The sequence below is a fragment of the Oncorhynchus mykiss genome, chromosome 24, assembly GCF_057628025.1.
Source record: "Oncorhynchus mykiss isolate SJ-2025 chromosome 24, ASM5762802v1, whole genome shotgun sequence".
NCBI classification, from domain to species: domain Eukaryota; kingdom Metazoa; phylum Chordata; class Actinopteri; order Salmoniformes; family Salmonidae; genus Oncorhynchus; species Oncorhynchus mykiss.
In genome coordinates, this window is record NC_143045.1 from 24,425,931 (window position 1) to 24,448,832 (window position 22,902).

Genomic DNA, 22,902 nt, shown 5'->3' on the forward strand with positions numbered 1-22,902 from the left:
TGACTGCTCATTGGCTCAAATGGGGTCCCTCATGGACCCACACATGTTATATTAGTATTTTCCATGAAGTGAGACAGACCATGTATGAGGTTCCAACTTTTCTTTTTAATTAACAAAGGCTGCATTTGTAGAGTTCCATAAAGAAAGATGCCCACATATCAAGTAAAACATTACAATTTCTCATTGAAAAATAGGTGTGTGGAAATTCAGTTGCATTTTCATGGTCGGTTTGGGTGGGGGGGGGGGGTGTTGACCATCTCAAGAGTTGGTATATATTCAGCTTCAGGTGCAAATGACAGGGAGGGTAAATACATTCAGTCTACGGGATATAACATGTGCTTAGTACCAATGGTTTGTCTCTAAAACAGTCCATCGTTAGTACTCCATTCTTCATAAACTACTGCTAGAGAGGGAGTGTGGCCTAAAACCACAGTTCTATAAATAGATGCATGTATTAGGTCAATTCAGACAGACTATTGTATTTAATTTATTTCTCCCTCAACTCAGTGTGCAGAAAAGGCTTTTTGTGGTGTGGAGTGCTCACCAGCAGGGGAGAGAGGGCACAAGAAGAACAAAACCAAAATAAATCACAAAAACTTGGATATGTCAATAAAAAAAGAACAGTACATCGTTAAAAAAAACTAGTGGCCACCAGTTGCAAGTTTATGCATTACACACTATTCACACTTGTACAATAGAAAATCAAAGGAGTCTGCCCACTTTTCAAACAGTCTTATGAGGCAGCTCTTCTTCTGTAATGGACTTTCTAGGATCACTGGCCTTTTGCATACCTGACGTGTGCAGACTCACTAACACTATTGTATTGCGAGCACAGCAGATGCTTGGGGAGAGAGCAGACTTGAATGGTTGCTAGGCACGGCCTTTCTTTACTTCCAATACACTGTAGATTTGATCTCTCCACACAGAATTCCCATATCCAGTATGGTATATGAACAGTCCTATTATAAAGAGGAAGTTGTGTGAAGATGTTCTGAGCAGCTGCCGTGTGGTTGGCACCTTCCTCTGTGCCAGGAACCTCCAATGGAGGTAGGTTGACTGAACCCGTGGCAGGCGTGGGTAGAAGGGCATATCAAATCTCTACGTACATAAAAATGTTTGTGCTCTTTGAGAGGCTGGGCATCCAATGGCGTTGTCTTGCTCACTGACCCCCTCACTCTCTCACTGTGCTCTCACACACACTTAAGAAAACAAAATAACAAAATCACATGCACATACACATTTTTTACACTTCTGCAAACATCAATTTACAAGGAAATTAGCTACAGTTATTCATTTATGAACATAAAAAAGCTTGTTTCTGTATTATTTAGCGAAAATTAAACGTAAAGTAACTACTCAAGTAATTTGACTGTTTTGTCTTGATTCACCCTGGAGAGGGGGGTGCCCCCTTGGTTAACTAATCAGGAACCCCTCCTCCCCAAATGCCTATGCTGGTCACCGCTAAAAGTTCCAGAGGCAAAGAAAACATCAATTTCAGTCTGATTCTCTGTCACCCACAGGCTTCTTCTTACCATAGTATTCTAAAAGCCCACCAGTGGTGTGGAGATGTGTAGAGACTGGATGTTTCATACGCCCCCTCACCCCATTTCCACGGCAACACTTATTCAGAGAGCATGCGAGCATGTTGCCCAGCAATGAGGGAGAGCTGTGGCAGGGCGAGTGGTGTTGCAGGCTGAGAAGGGTGTGAGACCCCCCCCCATCCCTTTAACCCACTTGAGCTACAGCTCGCAGCCTTCACACTTCTCTTACCTAAAGTGTCCCCCCCCACTATTCACAATAAAGTGCTTCAGCTAACAAATGAACAAAAAGTTCTAATTACAAATCTACAGATTCCTTTGCTCTTCAGGATTCTTTCCATGTGTGTAACAACGGTGTGTGTGTGTGTATTCTTGTATTGTAAAGTGTGTGTTTGGGCGTTTGAGTGTGTGTATTTGTTACAGTGTTGGCCAGACTGCCTGCCTTTAAGTTGACTAATCTCATATACTCCTTCCATCCACTTCAATACTAAAGACGATGTCAGACGGCATGACATCATCCTTCTTCTATCCCAAACCAATAAATAATCACAACAGCATTAATAACACAGAGTAAAAACCTTTACATTATTATAATAACTGTGATTTGCATTAAAAAGTTGTCTTTTTCGTCGGTGTATAAGTCTCTGTTGTCATTGTCCTCATGTCAATCTCTTTCTTCTGGTACAAAATAATTTAAAAATCCTGCAAGTCAGAAACAAAAAGCTGGGTAGTTTGTTTGATCTGGTGGTGTGTGTCCTCATCCCACTCTCTTCAAGGAGTCGGTTGACAGACAGCATGCGAGAAGATGCCTGTGTCTTGTTCATGTCCTGTGAATGTCTCAGTTACAGGATCATTGGATCATCTTTGGTAGTGAATGTGTGCATCATCTCTCGTGCACTTCAGCGGTCAGTCTGCGATGCCCAAGAAGGTTTAATACCATCTGTCGTGTTGCTGTTTGCTTAAACTAAAAAAAAGATAAAGAATCTGAAAGGTGCTTGGACTGCTACGTGAGTGAACATTGGGGTTCTGTGCTTGTTCTCAAGGTTCTACGGTTAGGGTAGAGAGTGGTCCGCCTGGGCAGAGGAGGAAGGCAGGTAGGTCACAGCTGCCCCTGATGTGTGTGTGTGTGTGTGTGTGTGTGTGTGTGTGTGTGTGTGTGTGGTCTGCTACTCGTAAAGTGTGACGGTGCAGTAGCAGAGGGCAGAGATTCTCCGGTCCACACTGGCCTTGTCTGTTGAGGAGACACAAACACATTCAGATCACAGTCACTGGAGCGGCTGTTCAATGTCACAATGCCTTGGCTGCCATGCCACACACTCTGTCAAAGCACCATAGTGCACTCTAAACCTAATCCGATTGAAGCCTCATCTGAATGCACCTCAGAGATAGACTAAGTGGTTGAAGCAAGCCTTTTAGTGCCGGTTACCATTATGATAAGAAGTCAAAGGGATTGTTCTCAACAGACTCTAGTTAACACACTTGACTCTCCATATTAATATCCATGTCCACTACACCAGAGTCTCTGATACACTACAATGTGATAAGCTAGTCTGGTCTCTGACAGAGCCTGTTGGGGGAGTCTAGCCTGGTTGTCAGATGGATTTGTGCCTTTGGCCATACATGACATATCAATGGTGTGGCAGAAACAGACTGGTATACAATCTATAGTTGAGGTCGGTGGGTGGATACTTACACTTGGCCACATTTTCAATGTCTGCAGGGTCCTGGAGGATCTTGGACAGGCCATCTAGCAGCATGGCAGCCTTGTTGTAGCGGTAGGCTATGTCCTCCGTCTGCTGAAACATCTCATCCAGAGCTGCAGACTGCACCGTTTCCACAGCGTGGTTATAGATGAGTTTCTCTGCGGTCACGCTGTTGATCTCATCTACGAAGCGCTGCTTGTCGGAGAAGAAGTGGTTCAGCTTGTCAGTGAGCCGCCGACACAAGGAGATGCAGCTCTTGTAACGCTCGTTCAGACTCTTCACCACTGAGGAAGGGGAGGGAGGGGGAGAGAAAGCTAGTTATGCTCAAAATAAACTAAAATAATGATATCTAAGTATTATACATGCATCTGGATACTATTGATATTTTAAGTTAGTATGCCGTTTTTAAAATGTTTTTTTCTTCCATAAATACTATAGTGTAATGGCACTGTTACCGGTCTGGGGACTTCTGTCTTACCCTGCTTGACTGCGCTGGAGGGGTTGAGCTTGGCTGATTTAATCTGGGCCTTGGCCAGGTGGAGGGAGGAGGCTAGGAGCTGGGCAGCCTTCATGTACAGCACCAGCTGCTCAACCTGCCTGTAGAGGGCAGTACAGCACATATTACTAACCTATACATCTTATTTCTTTCCATGGCTTTCCTTTCTTTCTAAAAAATAATAATAACATCCTTTCCTTTCACAATTTTTTTTTTAAATTGTGATGAAACAATATCATTTTTTGTGCATCACTATGACGAAATGCAACAGGTTTGGGTCCGAACTAAAACCAAAATACATTCAGTTAAAATGACCCTCCCCGCATATTTGGTCTCTCCCTTACCCCCACTCCTTGCTGAGCTGGCTGATCTGGTCCACTACCACACTCTCCTGAGTGGGGTAGAGGGAGGCAGCCGATACACCCAGGTCTGCTCCTCCTGCTCGCACCGCTGCGATATCCAGGACACAGTCAGTGAAGGACAGCATCATCCGTAGGTGCATCAGAGTGTCTGTGTGCTCTCGCTGTAGTCACAAACACATGATACAGGTCAGATATTACAGAAAGACGTGTGCAAATAGAAATTACACACACACAGAGAAGGTCCCCTCTCACCTCCATGAGTGTCTCCTCAGGCAGCTCTGGGGCCTCGAAGGTGATGAATCCATCCAGGCTGGGGGGAGAGGTACCGTAGGGGACATAGCGTAGGCTGCTGGGACCTGCCTCTGCCCCCCCTTGGGGAGGGGTCCCAATTGCCATGCCTGGAGGAGATCCCACATACACTCGCCCACTGGTGGAGCATAGGGAGCCTGCCGAACTGTTGGAGCCCACTGAGAGCGAGAGAAGGCGAGAGGAATATAACTTTATTGTTCATGTGAGTCATTATGTAGATCACTTTGGCATAATTTGATTGCTCTTTTCATTGGTTGAATTTGAATTCTAGAGAATTTCAGATTTTAAGATACAATTATTATTTTTTCCCCAGAACAATGTTCAGTCCACTGAGACAGACGATTATTGATAGTACCCACTAAGATGGACAGCACAAGAAGAGGGAGAGAGATTGCCCACTAAATTGCAGTTATGTACCTCAGGGAACTGGCATTGGAACCACTACCGAGTTAGCGCTTCACTCCAGGTAGGCAACATTGAGTGGTCATAGTAATTAGCGTTAGAAGGTTAGCTAGGAGGGTGTAGCTTTGGGAAGTGGGGTTTAGCAAATGGTTAGCCTAGCAGGTTAGCCTAGTAGTTAGCCGCTGACGCAGTGAGCGGTCTCACCTGAGGTGGTGCGCGGCCGGGTGCCCAGGTGGCTGCAGGTAGGGGGGGTGCTGCTGTTGGGGGGCGAGCCCACGGTGAAGAGAACGGTCCGGGGACTCGCCGCCCCACCCTGAAGCTGAGCCAGCCCAAACAGTCCTGCCGGGGCTAGGGAGGGAGGGGGCGGTCATTCACACTAAGCCAATCAAGCTCTCACAGGAAGTGCCTGTCAGAGCAGCCAATCCAAGCAGTTCATGCAGGGCGAGAAGCCATGAAGCAGAAAGACTGGTGAGTCTTTGTATTTGTGTTGTTCTTGGGGACAATGACAAGTGTCATCTACTAAACCATTGTTGTACAGGTCAGTTTACTAGCTAGGTTATTTCTTACTAAACTCTCTAATTTCACAACCCATTTTCTGTCTCCAGCTGTTTTCTAATTAACGGTACAAACATCTATTCCATTAATTATACCGGTGAGGACAAACTAGGACAGTGTGTGTGTGTCAGTGTGTGTTTATTTACCTGTATCCATGGGCCGCTCTGTGTTGAGGCTGTCCGTGCTTCCCTGGTAGGGCTGTCCCCCTAGAGTGATTCTGATTGGCTGTTCAGACAGACGGCCAGTACTGACAGACCTGGGGAGAGAAATACATGCAGAACACACTGAGATGAGCAAGATATACACTATATATACAAAAGTGTGTGGACACCGCTTCAAATTAGTGTATTTGGCTATTTCAGCCATACCCGTTGCTGAAAGGTCTATAAAATCGAGCACACAGCAATGCAATCTCCATAGCCAAACATTGGGCCGTAGAATGGCCTTACTGAAGAGCTCAGTGACTTTCGATGTGGCACCGTCATAGGATGCCACCTTTCCAACAAGTCAGTTTGTCAAATTTCTGCCCTGCTAGAGCTCCCCGTTCAACTGTAAGTGATGTTATTGTGAAGTGGAAATGTCTGGGCACAACAAGGCTCAGCTGCGAAATGGTAGGCCACACAAGCTCACAGGGCACCGCCGAGTGCTGAAGCTCGTAAAAATTGTCTATCCTCGGTTGCAACACTCACTACAGAGTTCCAAACTGCCTCTGGAAGCAATGTCAGCATAATAACTGTTTGTCGGGAGCTTCATGAAATGGGTTTCCATGGCCAAGCAGCTGCACACAAGCCTAAGATCACCATGCACAACGCCAACAGTTGGCTGTAGTGGTGTAAAGCTCGCTATCATTGGCCTCTGGAGCAGTGGAAACGCGTTCTCTGGAGTGATGAATCACGCTTCACCAACTGGCAGTCGGACGGACTAATAATGATCTGGGGCTGTTTTTCATGGTTCGGGCTAGGCCCCTTAGTTCCAGTGAAGGGAAATCTTAACGCTACAGCATACAATGACATTCTAGACAATTCTGTGCTTCCAACTTTGTGGCAACAGCTTGGGGAAGGCCCTTTCCTGTTTCAGCATGACAATGGTCTCGTGCACAAAGCGAGGTCCATACAGAAATGGTTTGTCAAGATCGGTGTGGAAGAACTTGACTGGCCTGCACAGAGCCCTGACCTCAACCCCATCGAACACCTTTGGGATGAATTGGAATGCCGACTGCGAGCCAGGCCTAATCGCCCAATATCAGTGCCGACCTCACTAATGCTTGTAGCTGAATGGAAGCAAGTCCCCACAGCAATATTCCAACTAGAGGTCGACCGTTTAATCGGTCGATTAACCGATTTCAAGTTTTCATAACAAATCGGTAATCGGCATTTTTGGATGCCGATTATGGCCGGTTAAATTGCATTCCATGAGGAAACTGCGTGGCAGGCTGCCTACCTGTTACGCGAGTGCAGCAAGGAGCCAAGGTAAGCTGCTAGCTGGCGTTAAACTTATCTTATAAAAAACAATATTTCTTCACATAATCACTAGTTAACTACACATGGTTGATGATATTACTAGGTTAACTAGCTTGTCCTGCGTTGCCTAAAATCAATGCGATATGCAATATTAACTAGGGAAATTGTGTCACTTCGCTTGCATTCATTGCACGCAGAGTCAGGGTATACAGTGCCTTGCGAAAGTATTCGGCCCCCTTGAACTTTGCAACCTTTTGCCACATTTCAGGCTTCAAACATAAAGATATAAAACTGTATTTTTTTGTGAAGAATCAACAACAAGTGGGACACAATCATGAAGTGGAACGACATTTATTGGATATTTCAAACTTTTTTAACAAATCAAAAACTGAAAAATTGGGCGTGCAAAATTATTCAGCCCCTTTACTTTCAGTGCAGCAAACTCTCTCCAGAAGTTCAGTGAGGATCTCTGAATGATCCAATGTTGACCTAAATGACTAATGATGATAAATACAATCCACCTGTGTGTAATCAAGTCTCCGTATAAAATGCACCTGCACTGTGATAGACTCAGAGGTCCGTCAAAAGCGCAGAGAGCATCATGAAGAACAAGGAACACACCAGGCAGGTCCGAGATACTGTTGTGAAGAAGTTTAAAGCCGGATTTGGATACAAAAAGATTTCCCAAGCTTTAAACATCCCAAGGAGCACTGTGCAAGCGATAATATTGAAATGGAAGGAGTATCAGACCACTGCAAATCTACCAAGACCTGGCCGTCCCTCTAAACTTTCAGCTCATACAAGGAGAAGACTGATCAGAGATGCAGCCAAGAGGCCCATGATCACTCTGGATGAACTGCAGAGATCTACAGCTGAGGTGGGAGACTCTGTCCATAGGACAACAATCAGTCGTATATTGCACAAATCTGGCCTTTATGGAAGAGTGGCAAGAAGAAAGCCATTTCATAAAGATATCCATAAAAAGTGTTGTTTAAAGTTTGCCACAAGCCACCTGGGAGACACACCAAACATGTGGAAGAAGGTGCTCTGGTCAGATGAAACCAAAATTGAACTTTTTGGCAACAATGCAAAACATTATGTTTGGCGTAAAAGCAACACAGCCCATCACCCTGAACACACCATCCCCACTGTCAAACATGGTGGTGGCAGCATCATGGTTTGGGCCTGCTTTTCTTCAGCAGGGACAGGGAAGATGGTTAAAATTGATGGGAAGATGGATGGAGCCAAATACAGGACCATTCTGGAAGAAAACCTGATGGAGTCTGCAAAAGACCTGAGACTGGGACGGAGATTTGTCTTCCAACAAGACAATGATCCAAAACATAAAGCAAAATCTACAATGGAATGGTTCAAAAATAAACATATCCAGGTGTTAGAATGGCCAAGTCAAAGTCCAGACCTGAATCCAATCGAGAATCTGTGGAAAGAACTGAAAACTGCTGTTCACAAATGATCTCCATCCAACCTCACTGAGCTCGAGCTGTTTTGCAAGGAGGAATGGGAAAAAAATTCAGTCTCTCGATGTGCAAAACTGATAGAGACATACCCCAAGCGACTTACAGCTGTAATCGCAGCAAAAGGTGGCGCTACAAAGTATTAACTTAAGGGGGCTGAATAATTTTGCACGCCCAATTTTTCAGTTTTTGATTTGTTAAAAAAGTTTGAAATATCCAATAAATGTCGTTCCACTTCATGATTGTGTCCCACTTGTTGTTGATTCTTCACAAAAAAATACAGTTTTATATCTTTATGTTTGAAGCCTGAAATGTGGCAAAAGGTCGCAAAGTTCAAGGGGGCCGAATACTTTCGCAAGGCACTGTATGCAACAGTTTGGGCCGCCTAGCTTGTTGTGAACTAATTTGCCAGAATTATACATAATTATGACATAACATTGAAGGTTGTGCAATGTAACAGAAGTATTTAGACTTAGGGTTGCCACCCGTTTGATAAAATACGGAACGGTTCCGTATTTCACTGAAAGAATAAACGTTTTGTTTTCGAAATGATAGTTTCCGGATATGACCATATTAAATAACCAAAGGCTCGTATTTCTGTCTTTATTATATTATAATTAAGTCTATGATTTGATAGAGCAGTCTGACGGAGCGGTGGTAGGCGGTAGCAGGCTCGTAAGCATTTATTAAAACTTTACTGCGTTTGCCAGCAGCTCTTAGCAATGCTTGATTCACACACTGTTTATGACTTCAAACCTATCAACTCCTGAGATTAGGCTGGCAATACTAAAGTGCCTATTAGAACATCCAATAGTCAAAGGTATATGAAATACAAATGGTATAGCGAGAAATAGTCGATGCGTCATAATTCCTATAATAACTACAACCTAAAACTTCTGAACTGGGAATATTGAAGAACTGGGAATATTGAACTATCAGCTTTCATATGTTCTGAGCAAGGAACTTAAACGTTAGCTTTTTTACATGGCACATAATGCACTTTTATTTCTTCTCCAACACTGTGTTTTTGCATTATTTAAACCAAATTGAGCATGTTTCATTATTTATTTGAGACTAAATAGATTTTATGTATGTATTATTGTATTATGTATTATTTTATTTTCATTGTTCATTCAGCATTTTTGTAATTGTCATTAATACAAATATATATATAAATATATATATATAAATAAAAATTGTCCGATTAATAAATATCGGCTTATTTTGGTCCTCCAATAATCGGTATCGGCGTTGAAAAATCATACTCGGTCAACCTCTAATTCCAACATCTAGTGTAAAGCCTTCTCAGAAGAGGGTAGGCTGTTAAAGCAGCAAAGGGGGGAGCAACTCCATATTAACGCCCATGATTTTGAAATGAGATGTTCAACGAGCAGGTGTCCACATACATTTGGTAATGTAGTATATATTACCCACACAGAAAGAGAAAGACCATAGTGCTCACATTACCTGCCAAAGGTGGTCCTACTGGCCTCAGGGGCAGACTGGCGCCCACTGGGATAGGGGGTGCAGTGGTGGGCACAGATGTCCCGTGCGTCCGCCAGGGTCTTAGTGGTTGTGGGACTGTCTGCCAGGGCCATCAGGTTACAGGACGCCTGCGTCTTAGGGATCTTGAATGGGGCCGAGATGGGCTGAACAGGGACATCGAGGTCAACAGTTACTGGGAATACTCACTCCAAGGTTGTGGTAAGTAGGACCGTAGCAAAACAGAATTGGGCTTATGATTAAAATATGCCAAAATGGTTATCAACTTAACCGACCTTGGTGGGGGAGCCAATGATGGTGGGCAGCGGTGACTTTGTCAGCCAATCAGAGGAGCGGGGAGAGGAGCCCAGGTGTTTGGTGGGGGAGGTGCCCAGATTGCCAGGGCGACCCAGATGAGGGGAGTGGCTGGTGGGGTAGTTGGAGGTGGAGGGCTGGATGGGGTCTGACAGCTGCTTATGGAGTTTCTGTCTGGTCTGGTAGACCTCGGTCAGGGTGGGGGCACTCTGAAGGCGAGCCCCCAGTAACTGGGACGACGGCACTGGAGAACCTAAAGGAGACACACAGTCATTCATAGAAGTCATTTATCACTTAATGTAAAAGTTTAAGTTTCATCAGTTACATTAGTGTTAGTATATTGTCATTGGAGTTGGCCCATACTAATCTAGAGAAAATGTACAATTCACCACTAGATGGCTCTACAGTTTTGAAATGTGTATTTTTCCACTGTAATCCAAGTCAAAAATAGCAGCAGTGAAGGGCCACTAGGTTAATGTTTTTATAAGCCTCTTGTTAATTCAGAGTATTGCTGCTGAGAAGTTCAAAAATACCCCTTCTAGTTTCTTCTTTAGCAGGACATCAAGTCTGTATTGGTTTCTTCTTTAGCAGGCCATTAAGTCTGTATTAGTTTCTTCTTTAACAGGTCATCAAGTCTGTATTTGTATCTTCTTTAACAGATCATCAAGTCTGTATTTGTTTTTTCTTTAACAGATCATCAAGTCTGTGTTTGTTTCTTCTTTAGCAGGTCATCAGGTCTGGCTTGTTTCTTATTTAGCAGGTCATCAGTTCTGGGTTGTTTCTTCTTTAGCAGGTCATCAGGTCTGGTTTGTTTCGTCTTTAGCAGGTCATCAGATCTGGGTTGTTTCTTCTTTAGCAGGTCATCAGGTCTGGGTTGTTTCTTCTTTAGCAGGTCATCAGGTATGGGTTGTTTCTTCTTTAACAGGTCATCAAGTCTGTATTTGTTTCTTCTTTAGCAGGTCATCAGGTCTGGTTTGTTTCTTCTTTAGCAGATCATCAGGTCTGGGTTGTTTCTTCTTTAGCAGGTCATCAGGTCTGGGTTGTTTCTTCTTTAGCAGGTCATCAGGTATGGGTTGTTTCTTCTTTAGCAGGTCATCAGGTCTGGGTTGTTTCTTCTTTAGCAGGTCATCAGGTCTGGGTTGTTTCTTCTTTAGCAGGTCATCAGGTCTGGTTTGTTTCTTCTTTAGCAGGTCAACAGGTCTGGCTTGTTTCTTCTTTAGCAGGTCATCAGGTCTGGGTTGTTTCTTCTTTAGCAGGTCATCAGGTCTGGGTTGTTTCTTCTTTAGCAGGTCATCAGGTCTGGTTTGTTTCTTCTTTAGCAGATCAACAGGTCTGGCTTGTTTCTTCTGTAGCAGGTCATCAGGTCTGGGTTGTTTCTTCTTTAGCAGGTCATCAGGTCTGGGTTGTTTCTTCTTTAGCAGGTCATCAGGTATGGGTTGTTACTTCTTTAACAGGTCATCAAGTCTGTATTTGTTTCTTCTTTAGCAGGTCATCAGGTCTGGTTTGTTTCTTCTTTAGCAGGTCATCAGGTCTGGGTTGTTTCTTCTTTAGCAGGTCATCAGGTCTGGGTTGTTTCTTCTTTAGCAGGTCATCAGGTATGGGTTGTTTCTTCTTTAGCAGGTCATCAGGTCTGGGTTGTTTCTTCTTTAGCAGGTCATCAGGTCTGGGTTGTTTCTTCTTTAGCAGGTCATCAGGTCTGGTTTGTTTCTTCTTTAGCAGGTCAACAGGTCTGGCTTGTTTCTTCTTTAGCAGGTCATCAGGTCTGGGTTGTTTCTTCTTTAGCAGGTCATCAGGTCTGGGTTGTTTCTTCTTTAGCAGGTCATCAGGTCTGGGTTGTTTCTTCTTTAGCAGGTCATCAGGTCTGGGTTGTTTCTTCTTTAGCAGATCATCAGGTCTGGGATGTTTCTTCTTTAGCAGGTAATCAGGTCTGGGTTATTTCTTCTTTAGCAGGTCATCAGGTCTGGTTTGTTTCGTCTTTAGCAGGTCATCAGGTCTGGGTTGTTTCTTCTTTAGCAGGTCATCAGGTCTGGGTTGTTTCTTCTTTAGCAGGTCATCAGGTCTGGTTTGTTTCGTCTTTAGCGGGTCATCAGGTCTGGTTTGTTTCGTCTTTAGCGGGTCATCAGGTCTGGGTTGTTTCTTCTTTAGCAGGTCATCAGGTCTGGGTTGTTTCTTCTTTAGCAGGTCATCAGGTCTGGGTTGTTTCTTCTTTAGCAGGTCATCAGGTCTGGGTTGTTTCTTCTTTAGCAGGTCATCAGGTCTGGTTTGTTTCTTCTTTAGCAGGTCATCAGGTCTGATTTGTTTCTTCTTTAGCAGGTCATCAGGTCTGGGTCGTTTCATCTTTAGCAGGTCATCAGGTCTGGGATGTTTCTTCTTTAGCAGGTCATCAGGTCTGGGTTGGTTCTTCATTGACAAGTCATCAGGTCTGGTTTGTTTCTTCTTTAGCAGGTCATCAGGTCTGGTTTGTTTCTTCTTTAGCAGGTCATCAGGTCTGGGTTGTTTCTTCTTTAGCAGGTCATCAGATCTGGTTTGTTTCTTCTTTAGCAGGTCATCAGGTCTGGGTTGTTTCTTCTTTAGCAGGTCATCAGGTCTGGTTTGTTTCTTCTTTAGCAGGTCATCAGGTCTGGTTTGTTTCTTCTTTAGCAGGTCATCAGGTCTGGGTTGTTTCTTCTTTAGCAGGTCATCAGGTCTGGGTTGTTTCTTCTTTAGCAGGTCATCAGGTCTGGGTTGTTTCTTCTTTAGCAGGTCATCAAGTCTGGTTTGTTTCTTCTTTAGCAGGTCATCAGGTCTGGGTTGTTTCTTCTTTAGCAGGTCATCAGGTCTGGGTTGTTTCTTCTTTAGCAGGTCATCAGGTCTGGGTTGTTTCTTCTTTAGCAGGTCATCAAGTCTGGTTTGTTTCTTCTTTAGCAGGTCATCAGGTCTGGGTTGTTTCTTCTTTAGCAGGTCATCAGGTCTGGTTTGTTTCTTCTTTAGCAGGTCATCAGGTCTGGGTCGGTTTCTTTAGCAGGTCATCAGGTCTGGGTTGTTAATCTCCAGGTTTTCCAAAGGAGACAAAGTGCTAACTGTATCTGCACTGTTTTGCTCAAGGCAAGTCCTTTCTATGACACTGTGGTTGCCATGGATACTGGCCCCGTGACACACTTCTGAAATCTGCGTGGACGGGTGGTTGAAACGCTCCAACTCCCATACACACAACCTCCCTCCCAGAGTGTTAATGGAATACCTGTTATTTCAAATAAAACCTGACTCATGGCTTTTGTCAATCATAAACATCCACCTCAGGGGAGGGGAGAGAGAGAAGAACATGTAAACACTTCTGTAGCTGCCCTTGTCTGTCGCTCTTTAAAAGTCATCCTAGGCTGGGTTTCATAAGAGCACTAAGATCATATTTTGGCCATTTAGTTTAAATGGAATGAAGATCTTTGGGAAACCCAGCCTTGTTCTATCGGTCCGTCTGTCTACTGAACTCACCTCCTGAGGAGCTGCGGCTGCGGGACTCGTGGCCCTTAGTGTGTCCACAACAACAGTGACCCAGCTGCTCTGGGATTGTGCCCACTTGAAGATAAACACACACAGACATATTCATGCAGTGTTGCATTAGATGTCAACAGAAGGTTTCAATGTAAAAGGATGTTGATGCCAGGCGTGTTGAATGATATGAGATATGAGGACATGTTGGGGCATGTTCTCACCCAGAGGTGAGGGCGAGTATGGGCGGGAGCTGCCTATAGAGAGACGTCTGCCTGTCATCTGAGGGCTGTAGTCTGCAGAGCTGGCGGACCCAGAGCCAACCTTAGGGAAACCCATGGGACTGGTGTTGGACCGCCTCACTGTACCAGACCTGCATAGACCACAAGCACACACAATGGAGGTTTAGATATCACAAATACACAATACATACATAACAAAAACATAACATTCATTGTTAGTCCACCAGAACCAACACCTACAGTTCATGAACCCCCTTTTTAGTTACAGCGATGCTCTAGTTTCCAACCACTATCCTTCATGTTGCCATCAAATAACACTTGAATAACCTTTCTAAAATATGTGAAAACATGAACTTTGGCAACGAGCTTAGCTAGATTCTATTCCCTCAGCTCAGTGTAACAGTTGCCTTTTTTCACATGGCCCTAATTTCAACTTCCGGAGTTATTCAGCGACCGTCAGATTGCTGCCAAGACCACCCTGTCACGCTGCAAGCACTTCATACACGGCTGTTAGCCTACACTCGCAAAAAAACAAGCATGTCGGAACATTGGTTGAGCAACTGTTGTGCTGACAGCGAGTACTCTTCCACTCTCTCTCTTTCTGCCTCACTTCCTCTCTACAGTTTTCTGGAGTTAAAAAAAAGAAATATGTCTGACAGAGAAAAGAGTAGGCAGCAGGCGGACACATATGGAAGCCAGTCCTCCCCTGAGATGTCTGCAGTGTCTGTCTGCAAGCCTGCTGTACTAGCTCTCTGCATTCATCTCTTCTTGAACATAAAGAACGGTCGCTAAACGCTAACTCGTTAACTAGCCAGACACGGTCAATGACAGGGTAGTCGGTCTATGACAGAGAGCTTAATCCTCCTTGGAGGACACAGAGTAAGACCCACGGCCAAGGGACAAGGGGCAGCAGTCGGGGGAGGCTGGCTACTCCGTACTCTGACTAAATTACTTCCGGCACCGACAGAGATGGCCGCCTCGCTTCGCGTTCCAAGGAAACCATGCAGTATTTCTTTTTTTTACGTGTTATTTTGTACATTGGTACCCCACGTAATCTTAGGTTTTATTACGTAGAGTCGGGAGGAACTATTGGATATAAGAGCAACGTCAACTCACCATCATTATGACCAGGAATACGACTTTCCGAAGCGGATCCTCTGTTTTGCCCACCACCCAGGACAATGGATCGGATCCCAGCCGGCGAACCAAAACAACGACGCCGTAAAAGGGGCAGACAAAGCGGTCTTCTAGTCAGGCTCCAGGGACGGGCACATCGCGCACCACCCCCAAGCATACTACTCGCCAATGTCCAGTCTCTTGACAACAAGGTTGATGAAATACGAGCAAGGGCAGCATTCCAGAAAGACATAAGTAAGTAACATTCTTTGCTTCACAGAAACATGGCTCACTCGAGACACGCAATCGGAGTCGGTACAGCCACCTGGTTTCTTCACCCACAGAAACAAGCATCTTTCTGGTAAGAAGAGGGGCGGGGGGGGTTGCCTTATGATTAACGAGACGTGGTGTGATCATAACAATATACAGGAACTCAATTCCTTCTGTTCACCTGACTTAGAGTTCCTCACAATCAAATGTCGACCGCTGGGGATTTTAACAAGGCTAATTTGAAAACAAGACTCCCTAAATTCTATCAGCATATCGATTGTGCTACCAGGGCTGGTAAAACCCTGGATCATTGTTATTCTAACTTCTGCGACACATATAAGGCCTCTTCCCCGCCCTCCTTTCGGAAAAGCTGACCACAACTCCATTTTGTTGCTACCTGCCTATAGACAGAGACCACGCTTCAAGATTGCTTCGATCACGTAGACTGGGATATGTTCTGCATTGCGTCAAACAACAACTTTGACGAATACGGTGAGCGAGTTTATTAGTCAGTGCATCGGCGATGTCGTACCCACAGCAACTGTTTAAACATTCCCAAACCAGAAACCGTGGATTGGTGGCAGCATTCGCGCGAAACTGAAAACGCAAACCACTGCTTTTAATCAGGGCAAGATGACCGGGAACATGACCGAATAAAAACAGTGTAGCTATTCCCTCAGTCTCGACCCCGCCCTGTGCAACTGGGTACTGGACTTCCTGACGGGCCGCCCCAAGGTAGTGAGGGTAGGTAACAACATCTCCACCCCGCTGATCCTCAACACTGGGGCCCCACAAGGGTGCGTTCTGAGCTCCCTCCTGTACTCCCTGTTCACCCACGACTGCGTGGTCATGCACGCCTACAACTCAATCATCAAGTTTGCAGACGACACTACAGTGGTAGGCTTGATTACCAACAATGACGAGACGGCCTACAGGGAGGAGGTGAGGGCCCTCGGAGTGTGGTGTCAGGAAAATAGCCTTTCACTCAACGTCAACAAAACAAAGGAGATGATCGTGGACTTCAGGAAACAGCAAAGGGAGCACCCCCCTATCCACATCGACACGAAAGTAATGGAAAGGGTAGTAAGTTTTAAGTTCCTCGGCGTACACATCACGGACAAACTGAAATGGTCCACCCACACAGATAGCCTGTCACCAAAAGCACTCACAAACTTTTACAGATGCACAATCGAGAGCATCCTGTCGGGCTGAATCACCGCCTGGTACGGCAACTGCTCTCCCCACAACCGTAAGGCTCTCCAGAGGGTAGTGAGGTCTGCACAACGCATCACCGGGGGCAAACTACCTGCCCTCCAGGACACCTACACCACCCGATGTCACAGGAAGGCCATAAAGGTCATCAAGGACAACAACCACACGAGCCACTGCCAGTTCACCCAGCTATCATCCAGAAGGCGAGGTCAGTACAGGTGCATCAAAGCAGGGACCGAGAGACTGAAAAACAGCTTCTATCTCAAGGCCATCAGACTGGCCATCACACCACTTAACATTGAGTGGCTGCTGCCAACATACTGACTCAACTCCAGCCACTTTAATAATGTAGAAATGTATGTAAAAAAAAATATCACTAGCCACTTTACACAATGCCACTTAATATAATGTTTACATACCCTACATTACTCATCTCATATGTATATAGTGTGCTCGATACCATCTACTGCATCTCGCCTATGCCGTTCTGTACCATCACTCATTCATATATTTTTATGTACATATTCTTCATCCCTTTACACTTGTGTGTATAAGGTAGTTGTGAAATTGTTAGGTTAGATTACTTGTTGGTCATTACTGCATTTTCGGAACTCGAAGCACAAGCTAACCATGTGTATGTGACAAATAAATTAGATTTATCCACTGCCCAGGCTTTGGGGCCCTGTGGTGAGGGTAGGTAGGGGGTAAGGGAGCAGAGGGTTCACTGTGGAGCTAGGCTACTCCAGTACCGCATTCCCACTGTGGATTTACCCCAATGTTTTACCCAAAAGACTCAGACTTTTCTGTTTCCTTCTATGCGGGCCAGCACCCATGTCATTGGGCTCCGGTGGACTTGCTCTAACTTGTAGCCAAGGCAAGGCCCTGGGTACTTTTCAGCTTGAATTTACATAATAATGGCCAACTTTGAACGTTAACACCTTCTCGCAAAGCAACAGATTTGATGATGCAGATGTTGTTGATTATGCTTGCCACAAGTCTTTCGTGTCACAGTCCTGACGGAAACACAATAATAGTAGAGCTTACATTAACATAAAACCCTGGCTGCTTGGAAAAGCACCACAGAAACACTAATCCCTGTGGCAATGTTCTTATCTCATCTCAGTCAATAGAAGCACAACAATAAAACTAATTTGCCTCTAAAGGAGATTCAAAACCTCCTCCTATTCCCTCCCTTTCTATGTCTTGACCCCCCCCCATCACACCACAATATAACAAGCAATATCCACTGACTAAACTGATGAAACTTTGTGAAACTTTACCTGATGCAATAACTGACAGTTATAGGTGAATTTTCCTTCCCACCCAAAGGTTAGTCATTAAAAATCCAACAACATGAAATACTAGTCTCTGATCAGCCAGGTGTGAGAACTGTATGCACCCACAAGACAAAAAATGTCTTAATCATGACAGTTGTACTTCGAGAACCACCCAGGACAGGGGCACCTCAAAACGCAATACAGCTGCACCATTGAGAGCATCTTGACTGGCTGCATCACCGCTTGGTATGGCAAATACTAGGTATTCAACTGCAAGGCTCTACAGAGTGTAGTGCGTATGGACCAGTACATCACTGAGGTCCAGCTCCTTGCCATCCAGGACCTCTATACCAGGCAGTGTCAGAGGAAGGCCCTAAAGCCACCCAAGCCATTGACTGTTCTCTCTGCTACCGTACGGCAAACAGTACCGATGCCCTTTTCCCCAGACAGTGTCTCTTACCTGGGGGAGCTGTAAAGCGTAGTGGTGGGGCTGTTGGAGAGGTTCTGCTTGATGCGCTGGTAGTTCCGCACCTGGGTGGGCACAGGGATGGGGGTGGTCTCTGCCCGGGGGGACACCATGGGGGTCTGCCCGGTGGTCTGCGGCTGCCTGGAAGGGTGAAGTGGGAAGAGCAGGCCCGTTAGCCAGTTGTCTGCTAGTTCTGCCAAAACTGCACCATCTGTTCAGGAATGTCAACACCCACAGAACTCTATGTTAAAAAATACTTCAGTCCTACCAAGACGACATTTGTATGAATAGAACGTGGAGAGCACAACAGTTGGACTAAATTAAACTCTAGGCTGACTCAAAGTTTCTAACTAGGCTATGTCTCTGAGTTCTTTGTTTACTTCTACACATATGGCATTTTCAACTGAGGCTGGGTGAGGAACTAAACTTCAGTCCTGCTGTAAGGGGGCTGGCCCAACTCAGAGGGGGCAGGGCTGTTGTGTAAACCCACGCGTATCTGCCCAATCAGTCGGAAGCAGTCTGTGCCAAGAGGAGGAGTTATGGGCGGGCCTGAAGAAACTGTGGTTTGTGGGCTCAGCCAATAGTATGTGCTGGGCCCTCCTCCTTTCTATCAGACACAGAGGGACAGGAGGGAAAAAAAGCCAGGCTAATTTGCATTCCTTTGTTATTCGATTGGTACAAAATGTTCCCTGAGCAAAAGTCATACACGGGTCACCCATAGGGGGGTCACTTGGGTTTAGAATGAAAAAGGGAAAGAGAGGAAGGGGGGAGGAATATAAATGTTATAGAACAGGACAGATTCAGCCTAGCAGCATTATGTAATAAGATGATTAGCAGGGGAGGGTGTAGACCAGAGACATGGGAATAGACTGAGGGATACACGTGAGGCACGCGACCACCCGTCTATTCTGTACAGCAGCGACATATAGACAAAGACACAGAGGGGTTCCTTTGTTTGCTTTCCACTCCGAGAAGCAAATAAACACATTTTACAACAAGACACACATTGACATAGCTTTCGATTAGACACAATCGCCCTTCAAGTTCCAACGATGAGTCAGCATATAGGGAGGAGGTCAGAGACCTGGCAGTGGTGCCAGGACAACAACCTCTCCCTCACCAACAAACTTTCATGGTCCAAACTAGAGGTCGACCGATTATGATTTTTCAACGCCGATACAGATTATTGGAGGACCAAAAAAAGGCGATACCGATTAATCTGACAATTTATTTTAATTTTTTTGTAATAATGACAATTACAACAATACTGAATGAACACTTATTTTAACTTAATATAATAAATCAATAAAAATAAATTCAGCCTCAAATAAATAATGAATAATGCAAAAACAAAGTGTTGGAGAAGAAAGTAAAAGTACAATATGTGCCATGTAAAAAAGCTAACATTTAAGTTCCTTGCTCAGAACATGAGAATATATGAAAGCTGGTGGTTCCTTTTAACATGATACTTCAATATTCCAAGGTAAGAGGTTTTAGGTTGTAGTTAATATAGTATTTATAGGACTATTTCTCTCTATACCATTTGTATTTCATATACCTTTGACTATTGGATGTTCTTATAGGCACTTTAGTATTGCCAGTGTAACAGTATAGCTTCCGTCCCTCTCCTCGCTCCTTCCTGGGCTCGAACCAGGAACACATCGACAACAGTCACCCTCGAAGCAGCGTTACCCATGCAGAGCAAGGGGAACAACTACTCAAAGTCTGAGAGCGAGTGATGTTTGAAACGCTATTAGCGCACACCCCGCTAACTAGCTAGCCATTTCACATCGTTACACCAGCCTAATCTCGGGAGTTGATGGGCTTGAAGTCAAACAGCAGAGCTGCTGGCAAAACACATGAAAGTGCTGTTTGAATGAATGCTTATGAGCCTGCTGGTGCCTACCATCGCTCAGTCAGACTGCTCTATCAAATCATAGACTTAATTATAACACACAGAAATACGAGCCTTAGGTCATTAATATGGTTGAATCGGGAAACTATCATTTCGAAAACAAAACGTTTATTCTTTCAGTGAAATACGGAACCGTTCTGTATTTTATCTAACAGGTGGCATCCCTAAGTCTAAATATTGCTGTTACATTGTACAACCTTCAATGTTATGTCATAATTATGTACAATTCTGGTAAATTAACTACGGCCTTTGTTAGGAATAAATGGACTTCACACAGTTCGCAATGAGCCATGCGGCCTAAACTGCTGCATATACCCTGACTGCTTGCACGGAACGCAAGAGAAATTACACAATTTCCCTAGTTATAAGAAATTCATGTTAGCAGGCAATATTAACTAAATAGGCAGGTTTAAAAATATATACTTGTGTATTGATTTTAAAGAAAGGCATTGATGTTTATGGTTCGGTACATTGGTGCAACGACAGTGTTTTTTTTTTTTCAAATGCGCTTGTTAAATCATCACCCGTTTGTCGAAGTAGGCTGTGTGTCATTTTGGCACCGGTAGGAACACATTGAAAAGGAAACTTTTAGGGGAAACACTGCCGTTTCAGCTGCAACATTGACTCTCTGTATGAAACAAAGCAATCTACGTTATTAATATGCAGTATGTTAGGTGTGCCTCATAAATTATTCTCCTCACACGGAAAACAAATCATGGCAGCCCATAACCTTACAACAATCAACGTGGGCACCCCCATAAGAGTTAAATATATGCATATTACCTTATTTTATTGTAAAAAATAATAATAATAATAATACTTTTTTTTTTTTAAATCGGCAAATCGGAGTCCAAAAATACTGATTACCGATTGTTATAAAAACTTGAAATCAGCCCTAATTAATCGGCCATACCGATTAATCGGTCGACCTCTAGTCTAAACACACCAAGACAGTCGTGAAGAGGGCACATCAACGCCTATTCAGGAGACTGAAAAGATTTGACATTGTCCCCAGATCCTCAAAAAGTTCCACAGCTGCACCATTGAGAGCATCCTGACCAGTTGCATCAATGCCTGGTATGGCAATTGTTCTGCATCCGAGCGCAAGGCACTACAGAGGGTAGTGCGTATGGCCCAGTAGATCACTGGGGCCAAGCTTCCTGCCATCCAGGACCTCTATACCAGGCGGTGTCAGAGAAAGGCCCAAAAAATCGTCAAAGACTCCAGTCACCCAAGTCATAGACTGTTCTCTCTGCTACCGCACGGCAAATGGTACCAGAGCGCCAAGTCTAGGTCCAAAAGCTTCTTAACAGCTTCTACCCTTAAGCCATAAGACTCCTGAACAATTAATCAAATGGCTACCCAGACTATTTACATTGACTCCCTGCCTTTTTATTTTTTTTACACTGCTTCTACTCTGTTATTATCTATGCATAGTCACTCTATCCTGTACCGCCGCACATTGACTGTGTGCTGGTACCCCCTGTAAATAACCTCGTTATTACTTATCTATTGTGTTACTTTTTATTACTTTAGTTTATTCAGTAAATATTTTTTCTTAGAACTGCATTGTTGGTTAAGGGCTTGTAAGTACGCATTTCATTGTAAGGTTGTATTCAGTGCATGTGACAAATAAAATTTGATTTCAACCAAAACTAAAAAGGCCATAAAAAGGTTCATGAAAGTGGAATTTGCAAAGGGAAAACAAACCAACTATTCCTGTGGTTTACTCTCTAACCTCAGTACACTGTATTACCCCATGCAGTCATTCAGTTTAACACATTCATTTATCCCCAGAGCAGGTCGTTAAAATCTGTTGTGTTCTAACAGAAGCTAATTGGGACATTGGCACTACAAAAGGAGCTCTCCCTAACAAAAGGCAGTTTGTAGGTCAGTGTTGCTTTACTGTTGACCCGTTTGTTTTTACTGCATCTACCCAGAGGGGAATGGAAACACAGCACTGTCTTTTCCCTCTCCGCCTCTGTGTGCACGCTCTCTCTCTAAATACTCTCCCCTTTTTCTATTTGCTTTGTGTCTGCTCGTTGCCCTCTCCTCATTTATCTTGGGCAGCTGTTCTCTCTTTCTACTTTACCTCCCTCCCTTCTTGCTTTTCTCCATATTCATCCTTAGTAGTGGCTCTGTCTCTCTGCACTCCCATCTCCCTCCCTCCCCCTCTCATTCCCTGGCTCAGGAATCGATTAAGGACAGACAGAGCACAGGGGAAAAACAATTGACAGTGGGAGGTGAGCTGACTGAGGTGTGGGATCCTCCAGGAATAGAGAATGACACTCTGGCACTCAGACTAGCTCCTTACCTCACCTACAATAGAGAGTGGTCACAGAGGGGTGGGCTAAGTATGAACCACCTTGCAGCACAACCAGGGAACCAAGGGAAAGAGAACAAAGAGGGGAGGAATGGGGGAAAGGGACAGGCCGAGAGAGAGCTAAAGATGCAGCCGGGGATCTTAAGTACTTAAAAAGTATTAACATATTTTACGAATTGCAAATCGTAGCATCACTTTAAGAGACAGGGTAAAGAGGGGGAGAGAAAAAACATCACCCCAAAGATGAATATGGAGAGATGGTGAGAAAGGAGGAGAGAAGCTATTTGTTTGAGGAGAGCACGAGAGGAAACAAACTAAGGAATAGATGAGGGTGACTACAAAACTGTGAGAGGGAATGGAAACTGTGATAGAAAACTGTATTACTGGAGTCCGTTTACAAACAGAGAAACCGAGTGATAAAAAACAGTATTACTGGAGGCTGTTTACAAAGAGAGAAACCGAGTGATAGAAAACAGTATTACTGGATGCTGTTTACAAAGAGAGAAACCGAGTGATAGA

At 44.5% G+C, this 22,902-nt stretch overlaps 1 protein-coding gene across 4 annotated transcripts in view; it reads right to left on the reverse strand.

The window, feature by feature from the left end:
* Positions 1 to 85: 85 nt before the first annotated feature.
* Positions 86 to 22,902, reverse strand: part of LOC110504046 (serine/threonine-protein kinase ULK2) — a 61,124-nt gene continuing 38,307 nt past the window's right edge. Inside the window, exons 1-13 of one of the 4 annotated variants that reach the window (XM_090218755.1) lie at positions 18,414 to 18,568; positions 18,140 to 18,286; positions 13,787 to 13,935; positions 13,566 to 13,649; positions 10,079 to 10,350; positions 9,768 to 9,949; positions 5,512 to 5,621; positions 5,015 to 5,158; positions 4,352 to 4,566; positions 4,082 to 4,260; positions 3,720 to 3,838; positions 3,232 to 3,525; positions 86 to 2,769 (exon numbers count right to left, since the gene is read on the reverse strand). In XM_090218755.1, coding sequence (XP_090074881.1) covers positions 2,705 to 2,769; positions 3,232 to 3,525; positions 3,720 to 3,838; positions 4,082 to 4,260; positions 4,352 to 4,566; positions 5,015 to 5,158; positions 5,512 to 5,621; positions 9,768 to 9,949; positions 10,079 to 10,350; positions 13,566 to 13,649; positions 13,787 to 13,935; positions 18,140 to 18,286; positions 18,414 to 18,424 — 1,971 coding nt within the window. In that variant the 5' untranslated portion in view covers positions 18,425 to 18,568 and the 3' untranslated portion in view covers positions 86 to 2,704. Of the gene's footprint in view, positions 2,770 to 3,231; positions 3,526 to 3,719; positions 3,839 to 4,081; positions 4,261 to 4,351; positions 4,567 to 5,014; positions 5,159 to 5,511; positions 5,622 to 9,767; positions 9,950 to 10,078; positions 10,351 to 13,565; positions 13,650 to 13,786; positions 13,936 to 18,139; positions 18,287 to 18,413; positions 18,569 to 22,902 lie in introns of those variants that run through there. The other 3 variants (XM_021582856.3, XM_090218756.1, XM_021582857.3) reach the window with 3 other exon arrangements.